This window comes from Arvicanthis niloticus, chromosome 13 (assembly GCF_011762505.2).
Source record: "Arvicanthis niloticus isolate mArvNil1 chromosome 13, mArvNil1.pat.X, whole genome shotgun sequence".
NCBI lineage: Eukaryota > Metazoa > Chordata > Mammalia > Rodentia > Muridae > Arvicanthis > Arvicanthis niloticus.
Genome location: NC_047670.1, coordinates 74,772,700 through 74,789,830, shown reverse-complemented (window position 1 = coordinate 74,789,830; position 17,131 = coordinate 74,772,700). Strand labels below are relative to the sequence as shown.

The 17,131-nt window shown below is 44.5% G+C and overlaps 1 protein-coding gene across 5 annotated transcripts in view; it reads left to right on the top strand.

The window, feature by feature from the left end:
- The first annotated feature begins 1,644 nt into the window (after window positions 1-1,644).
- Tfcp2 (transcription factor CP2) overlaps window positions 1,645-17,131 on the top strand; it is a 37,101-nt gene continuing 21,614 nt past the window's right edge. The window contains exons 1-3 of one of the 5 annotated variants that reach the window (XM_034517334.2): window positions 1,645-1,744; window positions 2,160-2,316; window positions 16,718-16,869. In XM_034517334.2, the coding sequence (XP_034373225.1) occupies window positions 2,195-2,316; window positions 16,718-16,869 (274 nt within the window). In that variant the 5' untranslated portion in view covers window positions 1,645-1,744; window positions 2,160-2,194. Of the gene's footprint in view, window positions 1,745-1,805; window positions 2,317-16,717; window positions 16,870-17,131 lie in introns of those variants that run through there. The other 4 variants (XM_076912096.1, XM_076912095.1, XM_076912097.1 and 1 more) reach the window with 4 other exon arrangements.

Here is a 17,131-nt window from a genome sequence, read left to right as displayed (position 1 = left end):
TTTTTGGATATAGGGTCTTACTCTAGAGTGCAGGCTAGCCACCAGCTTCTGGCCTTGCGAGTACTCAATGATCCTCATGTCTTGTTTCTCAAGTGCTGGAATTACAGGCATATGCTACCAGGCCTGGCCTTTTACCTGTTCTTTTTTAACATGGCATCTATGTAGCCCTTGTAGACCAGGATGGCCTCAAACTCACAGATTCTCCTGTGACTGCCTTCTGGACTCTGGGATTAAAAGTGTGAGTCACCACACCAAATAATTTCCCCTATCTTTTTGGAGGTAGAAATTCAGTGGGAGAAGTAGTTATATACAAATATAAGTCAAAGTAGACTGCAAAGATATATTGTGTTGGGATACAGGAATGAAGCACACTTTCACAGGTAGGTGATGTCTTCTGGTCGAGTCATGTTCATCACTATAATTTAGCTCTGGCCAACAGAAGCTCTTAGCCTGTTTTCTGTTTGGTAAAATAAGTGACATCTACCTTTAGAATTTTTTTTAAAGATGGGAGCCAGAAAGATCTTTTGAGTTCAAGGCCGGCCTGGTAGCCTACATACCCTGGTGGTATATAGAGTTCTAAGACAGGCAAGGCTACATAAAGAACCCTGTCTCAACAAACAAGCAAACAATGGCTAGAGATGCTAGGTATACCTGGCTGCTTTGGAAATTGCTATGTAGTCTAGACTGGCCTTGAACTTGTGGAGATCCTCCTGCCTCAGCCTACTAAGTGCTAGTTTTTTAGGAGCACACCACGATGGCCTTTTAGGGTTCTAATTACAACCCTGTCTTGAGAACTTCTGTAATAATGTTCATAACACACAGGTGTTTAGCCAGTGCTTAATTTTAAAAATGGCCATAATTAGTTAATCCTCAAGAGCAAGGTGAGCAGGTACAATTTCACCTCCTGCTCCAGGGTCTCCATTATCTAGCCCTGGCTCACCTGGAAATCAGATCTGCCTACCTCTTTCTCTGTGGAATGGTGGGATAAAAGGTATGAGCCACCATGTCTGGCTATGGTTGTTTTTTTTACTTACAATTTAGTAAGTTCAATCTCTTGGCGATTACTCTTAAGTTATTAAACTATAAATAAAGATGCCAGCCCTGACTTTGCTCTGCAGATCTTTCCCCAACACTCACTCACCATTGCCTAAAACAAACAGAAACAACCAAACAAGAACAAAACAACAAAGGTGTGGTGTGCCTGTTTTTAATCCTAGCACTCAGGCTGGGGGTGTGGATCTCTCAGTTCTGGGTGAGCTAAAGCTACCTAGAGACCTGCCTCAGCAAACATCAACAAAAACCCCAACAGTTTTCCCTGTCTCCTGCGCGAATGCATTAGGGAGAGGGGTGAAGATAAGGGAAGGCAAATATGACACTTTAGGACGGAACACCCGGGAACGAAAGTTCCTCCGGGTATGGAAGCGGACTACGGAAAGATAGAACCGCTGCTCCGCCTGACAGGACCGGGAGCCTGCGACACCGGTTTACACCTAGGCACTGAGCCCGCCCACCACTCTGGGGCGGGAGCCTTCGCGTCGATAGCCTATTACCGCTGCGGAGGCAGAGCCAGTCTCCTCTTTATTGGTAGGTGGTACGGTGACGTCATGCCAGGGCTACAGAGGGCGTTCTGATTGGCGCCGGGGCGGGTTGGCGCTTGGCGGCTGCGCCGAACTTTCGCAGTCCAGGTTTCCAGGCGGTCGTGTGGGGCTAAGGGGGACGTGGGGACAACTTCGCAGAACCCTGGGTTTGTTCTGAGGGCGGGGGGGAAAGGATCGGTGACCGGAAGTTATCTGACTGACCGGAAGCGAGGCTTGAGGGAAAGTGCGGATGCCCGGAGGGAGGAGCTTTCCACGGAAGGGGGCGGAGGGGACGCTCGGAGCCCCTGGCGTGCCGCGCGTCTCCGCTGTGAGGCTGAGTGGAGGTCGCTGAGCGACCGGTGGGCTTCGGAGAGCCCGAGTCCGGCTGAGTTCTGGCGGGACCCGGTGCCTCACGCCTCCGAGAGCCGAACGGGAGGGATTGCTGTCACCGGGGCACCTGAGGAGTAGCCAGGTTGCAGCCCGTAGGTCGGGCGTGGTGTGCTGCGCGAGGAGCTGGGTTTGAGGCTGACTACTACCGTGCTGGCTCTGCCGGGTAGAGTTACTCTCTGCGCCTCTGTACAGGAGCCGGCGCCTGCTGGGGCGAAGAAGGAGCCGGGATGGCCTGGGCTCTGAAGCTGCCGCTAGCTGACGAAGTGATCGAGTCGGGGCTGGTGCAAGACTTTGATGCTAGCCTGTCGGGCATTGGCCAGGAACTGGGTGCTGGTGCTTATAGTATGAGGTGAGTGAGATACGCACCCCCCCACACCCCCGAACTTACTTTTTCAATAACAAAGGCCGGATCTTGAAAGGTGGGAGGGCGGCTGTACAGTTTAGAAAATCACCCGCCGCGTGGTGGACAGACTTTTTCCCCTTTGCTTTGGAGTAGCGAGTGGTATGGGAGAACTGCAAAAAAAGACTCTAGGAAGAGTCAACTCTGTAGGGCCCTTGCATCCGGGTGGTGTGGGAGACTTGGGCACTGACTGTATATGTATGCGTGGATATGTCTGGATTCACGTGAAGAAAGGGCAGGTGAGGGATATCTAAGGAAGTCGAGCAGTTGGGAACTGAGACTCAAGGTTGACTACTTGCTTGTTGGGAAGAGATGGGAGATCGTGGGCAAGAAGTCCACAAACAGCTGTCTCTTACAACACACTTGTTTTAAGGTTCTCTTCCGGGGTTTCTGTCTTTGGAAACTTAAGCTGAGAATGTCTAAAAAGTGACAAAGACACGTATACTAGTGCAGAACTGAAATACCAGCACCCTAGTACTCAGCAAGTTGGGAATCAGGAGTTCAAGGCCATGCTTGGCTTCATAGTAAGGCCAGCATGGGCTACATGAGATTCCGCCTTTTAAAAAATAGGCGACGGTGACTTTTCGATATTCCTAGACACCTATGCATCAGGCAAAAATATCATTTTGTTAGGGAAGATGGGTGGAGAACACTGCCCCACACTTCTGGGGCAGCTGGAGGAGTTTTCTTCCCCTCAGGAATCGTAGCTTAGGTAAAGCTGGAATTTTTTTTATTTTATCTTTTTAGAGACAGGGTTTCACTATGTAGTCCTGGTTGTTCTAGAACTCTGTAGACCAGGTTGACCTCGAACTCAGAGATCGGCCTGCCTCTGCCTCTTAAGCACTGAGATTCAAGGTGTGCACCACCACAGCCCATCCTAAAGCTGGATTTTTGACTGTGCCACAGAAAAAGAATTGAGGATAAGTTACTATGAAACAGAGTTGAAGTTTATTAAAAGGTCTTCAACATCCACAGGGACTAAGGCAAAATGAGATGTGCTCAGGAAAGAAGACACACCTGAGAGTGGGCTTCAGGCTTCTCAAAGGGATCATAACTATCTTCTTTACAGTAACTATATTTAGTGTTTTGGTGGTGCCTGAAGTTGTACTTAACAGAATTTTTAAGAAACCTTTCAACAGGATGTGGATCATGCATGGGATTACTCTGAGGTCCCAAAGGTTTCAGAGATTAAGATTTTTTTTTTAACTGTAAACAAAAATTTAGCCTTGTTTTGGGGGATTTGCAGAAAATACCAGAGAAAGTAGGAAGGCTATATTTGAAGGTAAAGTAGGCTTGGGTTTTAAACATGGATCATTACTGTTTTAACATTCTTCTCTATGTAGAAGAATCATATTTCTTTGTTGCTAGACTTTCCATGTTAATAGTCTTCACACAAAATATAGTTACTTGTGTTGGAATTTTGCCCTTCCCATTTGTGTGTGTGTGTGTGTGTGTGTGTGTGTGTGTAGTGACAACTTTCAGACTTGGTGGCCAGAGCCTTGAATCATCAACTAGTTGATTCTTTAGCCACACTCCTTTTTCCTTCCTATTTCCCCGTTGGAGACTTGTAAGGCTAAGACTCTGTTTTCTAGAACTGCTTTGGTGTTGGAGAGTGCAGACCCTACCTGTGCAGGAACCAAAACTCAACCTGTCCAACCTAAGTTGAGACAGTTTTGGAAATCTGGAATAGAGGGTATCATTCTTTGGGACATCAGACCACATAGCAATATAGCATACATGCCTGTGCACACACAAAATCTTTCAGGTTTATCTTTTATACAGTCTTTTTTTTTTTTAATAAGTTAGTCAGATATTTTGTGATGTGCTTAAGCTTGATTTTGTCCTGACTTTTCTATTTCTAGTTTGAAAAATCCTTAGGACCAAATTACAACTAAAATCTTTTTGCCAGTGATGGTGGCACATGTCTTTAATCCTAGCACTCAGGAGGGCAAAGGCAGGTGTGTCTCTGTGAGTTTGAGGACAGCCAGGGCTACACACAAGACCCTGTCTCAAAAAAAAAAAAAAAAACCTAACTAAAGAAAAACCCCTTTTTAGGTCTGGGGAGATTCCCAGTGGATCCTGCCGTACAAGCATGTACTGTACAAAGGCATCTGAGTTTGAATCCCCAGCAATACCATGGAAAAGCCAGGAATAGCTGCCTGTGCACTCCTTACTGCACAGTAGCTGCTCCGTGCACTCTACTCTACAGTAGCTGCCCCATGTACTCTTTACCTCAGGATCCCTGTGGCTCACGGCCTAGCATGCCTATCTGGAGAAATCATTCAGTGAGAAGACCCTGTCTCAAGGGTAAGACAGTGATAGAGCAGGATATCCCCATCTCTGTCTTCATGCACACATGCATATATGAGATGGTGAGATGGGCTTTCTCATCTAAACACATTTTCTCTTTAATCTTCTTTACCAAAGGTACACCATCTGTAACTTCCTATATCTCTTTTAAAAAATTATTTATGTGCATGGGCAAAGAAGAAAACTTAAATGCAGGATAAAGAAGACCAAACAATCACAAACTTGTGGGCTCTTTTGATCTAGAAAGAGGTTTTATAATTATATATCTTTTTTTTCTTTCGGTTTTTTGAGACAGGGTTTCTCTGTATAGACCAGGCTGGCCTCGAACTCAGGAAGTGCTGGGATTAAAGGCGTGCGCCACCACCACCTGGCTTAGAAAGAAGTTTTAAGGCACAACATGAAGAGCTCCAAACTCTGGAGACCCTTCCTCAAGTCTTAGGACATTGCGGCCACCCAAAAATGACAAGAAACCATACCTGGATGCAATCAGCAGAGGTTTATTAGGGGAGGAGCCGGCGGTCAAAATGACAAGCTCTTTAGCTCCAAGAGCAGGGTTTTGGCCCCGTGTGGTGGGTTAAAGGGTCTTTTATAGCATGGGGTTGGGGGAGGAAGGCATTTTTGTGCGCTTACACATGAATGGTTGCATTTTCGCACGCTTACACATGATTGGTTGTTTTACAAATTTTGAACATAGCACTGGGAAGACCAAGGGAGGGGTAACCAAGAACAGTGGAACATTTCAGAGAATCTAGCCCAAATGATCTAGAGTCACGTGAGATCACTCTGCACACTCATTCTTAAAAATGTGGTTTTTACCATGCTATTGTGTCCTATCCTGCCATTTACCAACTATTTCAGATGAACTATCTTCCAGCTATAGCCCTACCTAGGTGGCAGCATCTTTATCTGTAGTCAGGAATGCCTTCCTGCCTTGGGCGAGGCTTGGGGAATGTAATCCAGCAAGTGTCCTTCACCTGGAATGTGAAGGCCTGAAATCTTATTTTCAGTTCCGAGTTCTGTAAGGCGAAAAATCTACACATATTTCATAAAATGGCCTTTATAATTTTTCACTCTACAAACACTATAACAAACTAAATTTGGGGTCTCTTAGTTACTAGAAAACAAATGCAAAGTCCTGTTGGCTATCAAAACTGTCATTCCCTGGAATATTTAACTTTCAAACCCTATGAATATAGTTATGTTATTCCTCCCCCTACTGAGGCGCCTAATGGTGATGCCACTGGTGATGTCATCAGTTAGCAGTGTTTGAATGGCATCAGTAGTCTGTTAAGAGCCGATCCTGTAAGATATGCCCGTTAACTGAGAAAATGAGCTTATGCTAGGCATGTTTCAAGGTAAGCCTTGGCTGATTCATATGTCTTCCATTAAACTTTTAATACTATATAAGTTGTCTGGAAGTAAATTCATATCTGACTTGGTCTGTTGGGCGCCAAAAATGTTGCGGCCTGCTTCGCTCCACGCTTGGCAGCCACTGTGTCCCACCCAAGCTGCCACTCCGGTCTGCGGGTCAGGGTCTGGGGGGGGGGGGGAGAGGGGGAGGGAGGGGGAGAGGGAGAGAGAGGGAGAAAGAGGAGGATAAAGGGGAAGAGATGCGAAGAATGGAGAATGGAGACAAGACAGGTTCTGATCAAGTCCCTTTTATTGAAGGGAAATCTGGGGTATTTATACGCTTTTGCCACGTGCCTTGTAGGCGCGTGGATATCATGTGCCTTACAGGTGTGGATATGACATAAGCCTTACAGGCCTCTATATCGTGGATAGCACATGCACCTTGCGATACCACGTGCGCCTTACAGGCATGTATGGCATGGATAGCACGTGGACAGCACGTGAACTACATGCCTTGCAGGCTTGGATGCCACGTGCGCCTTACAGGCACGTATGGCGTGGATATCACGTGGACAGCACGTGAACCGCATGCCTTGCAGGCTTGGATGCCAGGTGCGCCTTGCAGCTGGGTTCAGTAAACAGCAACACAAAATATGTGGGATATCAGAGTGTGCTTCAGCTGTTGTAGGCTATTGAAAACCAAATCTCTTATCAGGGTATATGGTTCCAGATGGCTGCAAAGATGATCTAGCCGCTTTCTGCTAAAAGTCAGCTCCCAACATTGGTCAGGTTTTTTGTTGTTATCTGGGTATCTCAGGTATCCCAAGTTAGCTTCCAACTTGGGTAGCTCAGGATGACCTCAAATTTCTCATTTTGGTTTTTGGTTTTTGTTGTTGGTGGTGGTGTTTTTCAAGACAGAGTTTCTTTGTGTAGCCCTGGTTGTTCTGTAGACCAGGATGGCCTCAAGCTTAGAACTCCACTTGCCTCTGCAGACAGAGTGTTGGGACTATAGGCCTGTGTCACCACACCCAGGCTATGTGGTACTAGGGACCAAGCCCAGTGCTTTGTGAATGTTAGGCAAGCATTCTACCACCTGTATCCTAAGTTCCCGGTCAGTGTGTGTATGTGTGTGTGCTTGTGTTTTGTCTGTCTGTGTTTGTGTGCTTGTGTTTGTGTGTGCTCATGTGTATTCATGTGAGGTGTAGGAGGGGTGCTCATGCACATGTATGTGGAGGCCAGAGGTTGATGTCAGATGGTTTCATCACGGAAATTAGAAGGTGTCAGATGCCCTAGGACTGGAGTTCCAGATGATTGGGAGCCACCATGTGGGAACAGGGAATTAAACTTAGGACAACTAGTGCTCTTATGCGTGGAACCTTCTCTCCACCCAGGTGATTGTCTCTCACTGTGCATGAGCTTCTTAGGTTGGTGAAGTCCCACTTGTCAGTTGTTCTTACTTCTTAGATGTAGTCCTTGTCTACACCTTCATAATGTAGGACGCGGTTTTATTCTGGCAGTTTCAGGGTTAGGGTTCGGTCCAGTTGGAGTTAGTTTTTGTGCAGTGTGATGGATACCTGTCTAACTTCACTCTGCCTGTGAACAACGTGTTCTCCCACCTCCATGACGATGCTTTCTTTTCTCCACATATGTCTTTGGCCTTATTGGCAACATTAAGTAGCTGATGTTATGTCTGCTTATGTTTGGATCTTCAGTTCTGTTCTGTGGCACACGTGTCTGCTTTGTGTCAGTGCCATATTGGTTTTATTCCTGTGTCCCTGAAGTGAATCTTAAGATCTGGAACGGTTATCCTCCCAGCACTGTTCTGTTTGTTCAGGATTGTTTTGGCTGTCTGAGATCTTCTGAGGTCGCATATGAATTTTAGGATTTTAGGTCTTTTGCCATTTGTGTAAAGAATGAAGCAGGGATTTTGATTGGGATTGCATTGAATGTGTACACTGTCATTTTTACAATGTTGATTCCCAGTCCATAAGCATGGAATGTCCCTCCATTTTCTAGTGTCTTTATCCCTCCAGAGATTTAAAGTTTTCGCTGTCGAGATCCTGCATCTCTTGGTTAGGTTTATTTCTAGATACTTCATTTTCTTTGAATCTGTTGTGAGTAGGAATGTGTCCATGATCTCCTCCTCTGTATACTTAAACTGTTGGTGTATAGAAAAGCCATTGACTTGTGCAGGTTGATTCTTTGGACTGTTTTCTTTGTTTCTGGTTTTGTTTTTTTATTTCTGCTTGATTATTTCTTGCCATCAACTGGGTTTGTATTTGTTCTTGTTTTTCTAGCTTTTTGAATTGCATTATTAAGCCATTTATTTGTTCTCTTTCTAATTTTTTTTCTTATGGGTGTGGAGTGGGAATTGAGATGGTTTCTCTGTTGTAGCCCTGGCTGGTCTGGAACTCCCTTTGTATACCACGCTGCTGTCTCGAACTCAAGAGATCCACCTGGTGCTAGGATTAAAGACATGCACTATCGCCACCTAGCTGTAAATTATTTCTTAAACCACTATGTTTTAGGAATATTTTGTTCTTTATTAAGATAGCAGGTAAGCCTCTACAGAGTTCTTTATTCCCACAAAACGTAATAGTGGTGATGAATGAATACACAGTGGAAGATACTAAGGTATATGAGCATGTGCGCACGTGCACACACACACACAGACACACACACACACACACACAGAGAGAGAGAGAGAGAGAGAGAGAGAGAGAGAGAGAGAGAACACAGTATATTTTAACAAGTCTTATTTAAGGAATTAAAACACATAACCATCTCATAATATAGAATAACAATTCAGTTTATGTTACTTACTAAATATTGATGTGTTTGCTTTTATAAGACAAGGTTTCCCTATGTAATTCAGGCCACCCTCAATCTGTGACATACCCTAAGTCTCTCCTGAATACTCAGGTTAATGCACAAGCCTCAATGTCTGGCCTATATTATCTTTTGTTTCATTTTGGTGTTAAGTTTTTTTGAGACAAGGTCTTAGGTAGCCTAAGCTAGCTTCCAAAGGCTGGCTTTGAGCTGGTCCTTCTGTGTCTACAGAGAGTGGGACTGTAGTGTAAGTAACGCCCAGTTTATCTTTTAAAAAAACAAGTTAATGCTATAACCATATTGCCAATAAAATATATTTTCCCTCTCTAAACAGTTTTAAAGAGTTTGAACATTATGGCAGGTATCTTTCTCTCTTACTCATTTGTTTTGCCTATTAATAGTTTTTCTTCTATAAAAACGATCTTGACAGAAAATGTAGAAGAAAAATAGGAATGGAGAGGTCCTATCTGCTTCATATTAATTAGTAATTATATCAAAGGTGAGTCTGTGCCATAGGTCTCAGAACATTGTGGGGTTCAGCTTCAGCTCATTCTGAGATGTGTGTGTGCATGCATGTGATAGTATGTGTGGTGTGTACGTGCATGCATATATGATATGTGTATGGTATGTGCGGTATTGGGTGTGTATGTGCATGCTTGTTAGTATATGTGGTATCTGGTGTATATGTGTATGCATGTGTAAATGTGGTTTCTGTATGTGGTATGTGTGGTATCTGGTGTGTATGTGCATTCATGTGTGAGTGTGGTGTGTGTGTATGTGCATGCATGTGTGAGTGTAGTGGCTATTCCTGGTTGTCAACTTGACTATATCTGGAATGAACTACAATCCAGAATTGGAAGGCTCACTTGTGATCCAGATCTTGAGGCTGGGAGATACAAGTTTCTGACCTGGATCTTGGCCTGGAGATCTTGAGGCATAGTGGCTAGGAATCCCAGATCAAGGCAAGGAGATCTCTGAGTTCAAGGTCATCTGGGACAAAGCAAGTCCCAGATCCAGATGTGGTACACACTTTTAATCTGGGCCACACCTTCTGCTGGAGACCTACATAAGGATACTGGAAGAAGGAAGATTCTCTCTGCCTGCTTGTCTTATGAGGAGTAACTACAGACTGTAAGTCATCAACAAATTCCTTTATATAGAGACTACCCATAAGTTCTGTGACTCTAGAGAACCCTGAGTAATACAGTGGGTATGTATGTAGTGTGTATGTATGTAAATATATATTTTGTATTCTTTTTCAGTACTGTTACTTTAAGAAAAGTTTCCTTTTTTATACTTGTAGTATAAAAAAGGCTCTGTCTGGTTTTAAGCGCCTCTGATTTCTCTGTCTCAGATAATGTGGACCTGCGGGATTTCTTTCTGAGAAATGGGCAGCTAAGTGAATCGGGTTGACGTTCATGCATGGCAACTTACTGTCCTGTGTTCTGACTTCCTTGAGGGCTGCCTGTTGTAAGCCTTGTTCCAGATGTCTTCACATCTGGTTCTCAAACCTAGGCTCTTTCTAGAAGAGAACATCTTAACAGCTGGTAGGCCTGAGGGAAAAGGTTAAAGCATAGTTAAGAATTAGAGCTGTGCGGTGGCGCACGCCTTTAATCCCAGCACTTGGGAGGCAGAGGCAGGAGGATTTCTGAGTTCAAGGCCAGCCTGGTCTACAGAGTGAGTTCCAGGACAGCTAGGGCTACACAGAGAAACCCTGTCTTGAAAAACCAAAAAAAAAAAAAAAAAAAAAAAAAAAAGAATTAGAGACCAGGGGGAAAGGGGATAGGATAGGGGGGTTTCTGAAGGGGAGACCTGGAAAGGGGAAAACAATTGAAATGTAAAGAAAATATCCAATAAAAAATATATACATACATATATATGTATGTATGTGTGTGTGTATATATATATTTATATATATAATATACAAGAAAAGAAAACACAAGAAGAAAAAAAAAAAAAAAAAAAAGAATAGAGACCAACCATTGCCTTAGATCAAGAGGGGAATGTGCTCATCTGCAGAGCGTGCAGAAGCTTTCATATTGTGGTATATATACATATATATGGTGTGTATATATATATGTATATATGTATATATATATGTATACTGTATATATATGTATATACATATATACATATACATACACATACACACACACACACATATGTGTGTGTGTGTGTGTATGGTGGTATATATACTGTCACCCCTGTGCTTCCACATGTGTGTCCACAGAGTGTGCAGCACCCTCCTTGGTGTGCTGGTGTATATACCGTCACCCCTGTGTTTCTCTCATACCCTGGACTTCACAGCCCTGTTTTTTATGACAGAGTTTCTTGTATCCCAGCATGGCCATGAGCTTACTGTGTAGGTGAGGCTCATCTGTTTGTCCATTTGTGTGGAGTGTCTGTGTTTGGTGGCAAGTGCTTTTATCCATATATATCGCTAGGTCTGATCCTCCTGCCTTTACCTCCCAAGTGTAGGATTAAAGGGCCCATCTGCCATGCCTGGTTTATGCTGGGATACAGATCATGAGCTGGATCTTGTGCCTGCTAGGCAAGCACTGTACCAACTAATCTACGTCTCCAGCACTGTTTGTCCTTTATATTTGGTCAGAGACATGCCAAATTGGCCGGGCATGGTGGTGAATGAACACCTTTAATCCCAGCATAGGCAGGTGGTTCAAAGTCAGCCTGGTCTACAAAGTGAGTTTAGGACATCTGGGGCTGTGTAGAGAGACTCTGTCTTAAAAACAAACCAAAGAAATCCTAACACCCCCCCCAAAAAAACAATTCCTCCTAAAGAATCCTCAGATCCCTCAATGAATGAAGCAATTTGATACAATGGAATGCTTCCTGACACATTGGAGAAACCACTGAGTCTTCAGAATGGGTTTCCTAACTTGTAGTCAGCTTCCCCTTGAGAAAGAGTAGGCTTTCTCTGTGCATCAGCTCACATTAATTATACATAACAATAGGTTTCCAATGACGTGCTCCTCCTGATAACTTTTATCCTGCGACACTCTGCTCCCACTGATCCTTTCTCTTTCCAACTCATCCTTCTACTTTTCTGTCATGTCTGTGAGTGTGTGACAAGGACTGGGTGTCCTCATTAGGGTTACTGTTGCTGTTAGGGTGATGGAACACCATGACCAAAGCAACTTGAGGAAGAAAGGGTTTATTTAGCCTACACTAATCAGGGCAGGAACCTGGGGGCAGGAGCTAATGCAGAGGCCATGGAGGGGTGCTGCTTACTGGCTTGCTCCTCATGGCTTGTTGAGTGTTCTTTTTTATAGAATTCAGGACCACCAGCCCAGGGATGGCACCAACGACAATGGGCCAGACCCTCCCCCACTAATTAAGAAAATGTATGACTCTAGCTTGTGTCAAATTGACTGGCTTTATACTTTTAAATTGGTTCTTTTTGAATGTATTTTCGTTAAGAATAAACAGGGCCCTAGCATATATTTACTGAGGGTCTTTAAGTCTCCAGCTCTGGGATTGTGGAACTGAATGGTTTTTTGCTCCAACAGTAAAGAAATGCAGAATAGCAAATGATAGTGATAATAATAATAATTACTACTACTATTATTGTTGTTATTATTATTATTATTATTATTATTATTATTATTATACTAAATTGTGAAATATCTGAGGGACTGGTAGGATGGCCCAGTAGGTAAAGGCACTTGCTGTTAAATCTGATGACCCAAGTTCCATTCCTGGAAACCTCCTGATGTATGGAGAGACCAGAATCCAGAAAGCTGTCCTCCAACCCTTATATGTTCAGTGTGTGTAAATGTAACTTAAGGAAAGAAACCTCCTATGAATGTAGACATATCTGGTGTATATACTGCTTAGAATCATTTTAGAATCTCTACCTTAAATGACAGATCTGTGCTTAGTCATGGAGGGCTAAGTGGAATGCCGCTCACATGTTGAGCCTGAGATCTGGATCTTAGCCTCCCTAGACACTGAGATTTGAGGAGGAGAGTACTAGCCTACATTAGGAGAGTTGAACTGTTGCTATGTCAAAATCCAGTTTACCTTGATTCCTGGTAATCGTCACTAATCTTTCAAAGAAGCCAGCAGAGATGATGTTTGAGGATGATGTCACAGTGAAGTCTCCCAACACCCAACACTGTTTCTGAATTTGTCTTGTTTTCTACAGCGTTTGTTGAAGCTGGTCTTAACTTTCTTTTATAGAAATAGTGTCTGGTTTGAAATTGTCTCCAGGAACAAGAGTATTTATCCCTGACTGGCACGCCATAGGAAGGGTAGATTGTCTTGTTTCTCAGATAGCCCAAAGTGGCTTTGAACTCAAGATCCTTCAGCCTCCTTGGTGCTGGAATGACAGGTGTGTGCCATCACACTGGGCCTTTTCCACTCTGTATGAGTGTGTGTCTGCAAGCATGCATGTACCATGTGTGTGCGTGGTACCTGTGGAGGCCAGAAGAGGGTGTTAGATCCCCTGAACTGGAGTTACAGATGGTTGTCAGCCACACTGTGAGGTACTAAGCAGTGAGCACTTTTTTTTTTTCCTGAGACAGGGTTTCTCTGTGTAGCCCTGGCTGTCCTGGAACTCACTCTGTAGACCAGGCTGGCTTGCCTCTGCCTCCCAAGTGCTGGGATTAAAGGCATGCACCACCACTGCCTGGCAGTGAATACTTTTAACTTCTGAGTTTTCTCTCCAACCTCACTTTCTACTCTTAACTGTACCCATTTGGACAGAATACACACAATTATGGGCCTGAGGACAAGGAGAGCACCTTCCATGTCTCCCGGTGTAGTGACAGAGGGCTCTGGTCCCAGCACTTGGAGATGGGGACAACAGGATCTCTAGTTTAGGGCCAACTTCAGCTGTGAAAGAGATCCTGTCTTTACACACATAGCAGACTTAGTGTCCTGAGAGTGGCACGTGTCGTGTACCATCAAAGCCCACATATGTAAATCTGTTGTTTTTTTCCCCATGGTTCTGTATATCAAGTCAGACCCTCACTGGTGCTATGCTCTGGGAAGCTAATCTCTCCGACTGTTTCTTTTCCACCTAAGCCAGGCATGGCTATGTCCCCCCCGACTCCAGCTCTGTGTGAGGGTTGGAGACAGGATTGCTGGGGCCTGCTAGCCACCAGCCTAGCTCTGGTACAATGTGAAGTCCTATCTCAAGGGAATATGGTCGAGAGTGATAAAGCTGGATCTCTGACCTTCTTCTTGGGCTTTTTTTGCAGGGGAAGTACTCTCCTCTCAGTGTGTGTGTGTGTGTGTGCGCGCGCGTACACACACAGTATGAAGGGAAAAACTCCACAGAGAAAAGGTGCGTGCATTTTGAGCTGGGCATAGTGGCGCACATTGGCCGTCCCAGCTGTCTGGATTGAAGGTAGGAGATGCAGACTGGAAGAGCTCTAGGTGAAGGCCAGCACTGGTTCCTAATAAACAGGCTTAAAAACTAACGCAAAGGGGAGTGGCGTGGGTTCAGAGCACCTGCTACTCCTCCAGAGGACCCAGGTTAGGTTCTTATCTCTCACACTGGGCTTCTGACTTTCTGGTGTCTGAGAGCCTCAGGCACACACCTGTTGCACACACTTACGGGATAAATAAGTATCTCTTTAAATGCAAGTGAACAAAAATTCCTCAGTACTGTTCCCTTTATCCAAAGGTTCTTTTGTTTTGTTGCTTTGGGGTGGAGTTTGTTTTTGTTTTGTTTTTGGGTTCAGGGTCTCACTGCATAGCCCTGGCTGGCTTAGAGCTCACAGAGATCCGCCGCCTGCCTCTGCAGAGCTCTGCCTCTCTGTGCTGGCATTCAGCTTGTGTGCGCCACCACACCTGGCTATGATTTTTTCTCACAGAAAGCTTCAGATGCATAACAAAGTAAACATGTAAGGTATTGAGCTCCATGTGTTCAGCACCTTGTCTTAAGGGTCCTTAACATCAAGCTCATCATTTATACCTCTACTAATTTCCCTTTGTACTCTCATTTTTTAAAGAAAGATAAACATTTTATGTGTATGGATGTTTGCCTGCATGCATGTATGTGTATCACGAGTTGTGCCTTGTACCTGTAGAGGTCAATAGAGGGCATTAGGTTTCCTGGAACTGGGGTTACAGAGAGTTGTAAATCACCAAGTAGGTGCTGTCAATCAAACCCTGATCCTCTTTAAGAGCAACAGGTGCTCTTAACTGCTAGATCATCTCCAGCCTTTTTCATTGCTTCTTTTTCCTTCCTTCCCCCCTTTGTCTATTTTATACATGTATACAATATAGTTTGGTCACAGTCATCTCCATTTCCCCCTCTACATCTTCCCCTAACATAGTTCCCTTTGGTATCTCATCCCTCCCCAACCCCAATGTTTAGTTAGTTCTCTGTCCCTGCATATGCACATGGGTGTGGGATCATGCACTGAAGCATGGGCAACTTATCTGTGGCCACGCCCCCAAATAAAAGGTCCTGCCCTCTTTGAGAGCTGTCACTACTGTTCTCACCTCAGTTAGCCATGGACCTTGTGAACTGCTCCTGCACCATGCCGGAGCATTGACTGGCTTGATCGCACGTTGTTCTTACACTAACCACAGCTGCTGAGTTCCTGCGTGCAGCAGCCATGTCATGTCCAGAAGACAGCATTTCAGAGCACTTCTTCGCATCTCCTACATGCTTTCTGTAGCAGAAGGGGATTCGTATACTTTCCCCATTTAGTAAGTACAGTCACTTACTCTCAGCACTTGGACCAGTTCTGAGTTTCTTTATTGACTGTTGCGTGTTGTACAAAGCTTTTCTGATGAAGGTTGACAGCACCCCAAATCTGTGAATATAACTATAGTGTTTAGCAAGTAGTCTGACTGCACGGCCGCTTAGCAGAACAGCAGTAGAAGGTTCTGCAAGGACATGTGGTCTCCTCACTCAGGCTTCTGCCCACCAGATTGACCGTATAGGTGTGCGTCCCCTCCTGAGGAGCAGACTTCAGCATAAAGAAACCAGTACGTTGTTCTGGGATTGACATCTGCTCGACTTTGGTTAGGACTATTTGCTGGGTAGTGTCACATGGCAAAAACATGTATGAGCTTGATGAAAAAGTACATTTTTGTTCTTGTATTTTTTACAAATGGGAATCTTGATATGTTTTCCTACACTGGCCCTGAACTTACGGGCTCAAGCAGTCTTCTTGCCTCTGCCTCCTTCAGACAGGTTAGGGGCTTCATACGACTATGTCTAGTGAGAAAAATGCACTCAAAGTGTAAAGTTAGAACTGTCCCTTGTAACAACCAGGCCATCAGGAACTGTTCTCCACTGTTCTTTTTTTTTTTTTTTTTTGAAACAGGGTTTCTCTGTGTAGCCCTGGCTGTCCTGGAACTCACTCTGTAGACCAGGCTGGACTCGAACTCAGAAATCCACCTGCCTCTGCCTCCCAAGTGCTTGGATTAAAGGCGTGCGCCACCACTGCCCGGCCACTGTTCCTTTCTGAGTGTGGAGCCCCCTTCATCTTGTATCTGACTCACTTTTCAAAAATTCTCCTGTCTGAGTTTCCAGTAAGGACCAAACACAGCTTTTGGGTAGATGCCCCATTGCTGATCCACTGCCCTGTTTCCTAGATCAACATTTTGGGGTTCTGTGTATTATTTTCATTCTCTCTCTGTGAGTCCTGTAACAAACAGTCTTTGACACATAAGTGGTTTTAACAGAGACTATTTGTCATTAATTACTTTCTTTGTGAGGAGGGATGTCCCAGATAATCTGCACTGATGACTTAGATGAAGCTTTACTAGGTGAATAGTTCTTACGGCTTTTCAAAGACTTTTATAGTTAATTTTTCATTAGTGAATCTGCTTTTGCACCATTATCAGACATTAATAGAAGTCATTTGTTTTATTTTAGTGATGTCCTTGCATTGCCCATTTTTAAGCAAGAAGAGTCAAGTTTGCCTCCTGATAGTGAAAATGAGATCCTGCCTTTTCAGTACGTGCTCTGTGCTGCTACCTCTCCAGCCGTGAAGCTCCACGATGAGACCCTGACGTACCTCAATCAAGGTCAGACACGCTCTCACTTGCTAGTGCCATTACAGGCTGCTGATCTGTGTGACGTGCATGCCTGTATGTCAGAGGTAGATAAGCAGTGTGACCCATCAGCTAGACCCTCAGGAGACGTTCCATCTGTGTTCCCGACTCCTTGGTCTGCCACCCATTTCTAGCCTATGTTCCTTGGTTCTCCTGGTTGGTGTCTCCTGTCTGCAGCTCACCAGTCACAGGGGCCTGGACAAGCTGCTCGACTTCTGGGTCACTTTCCTTATCT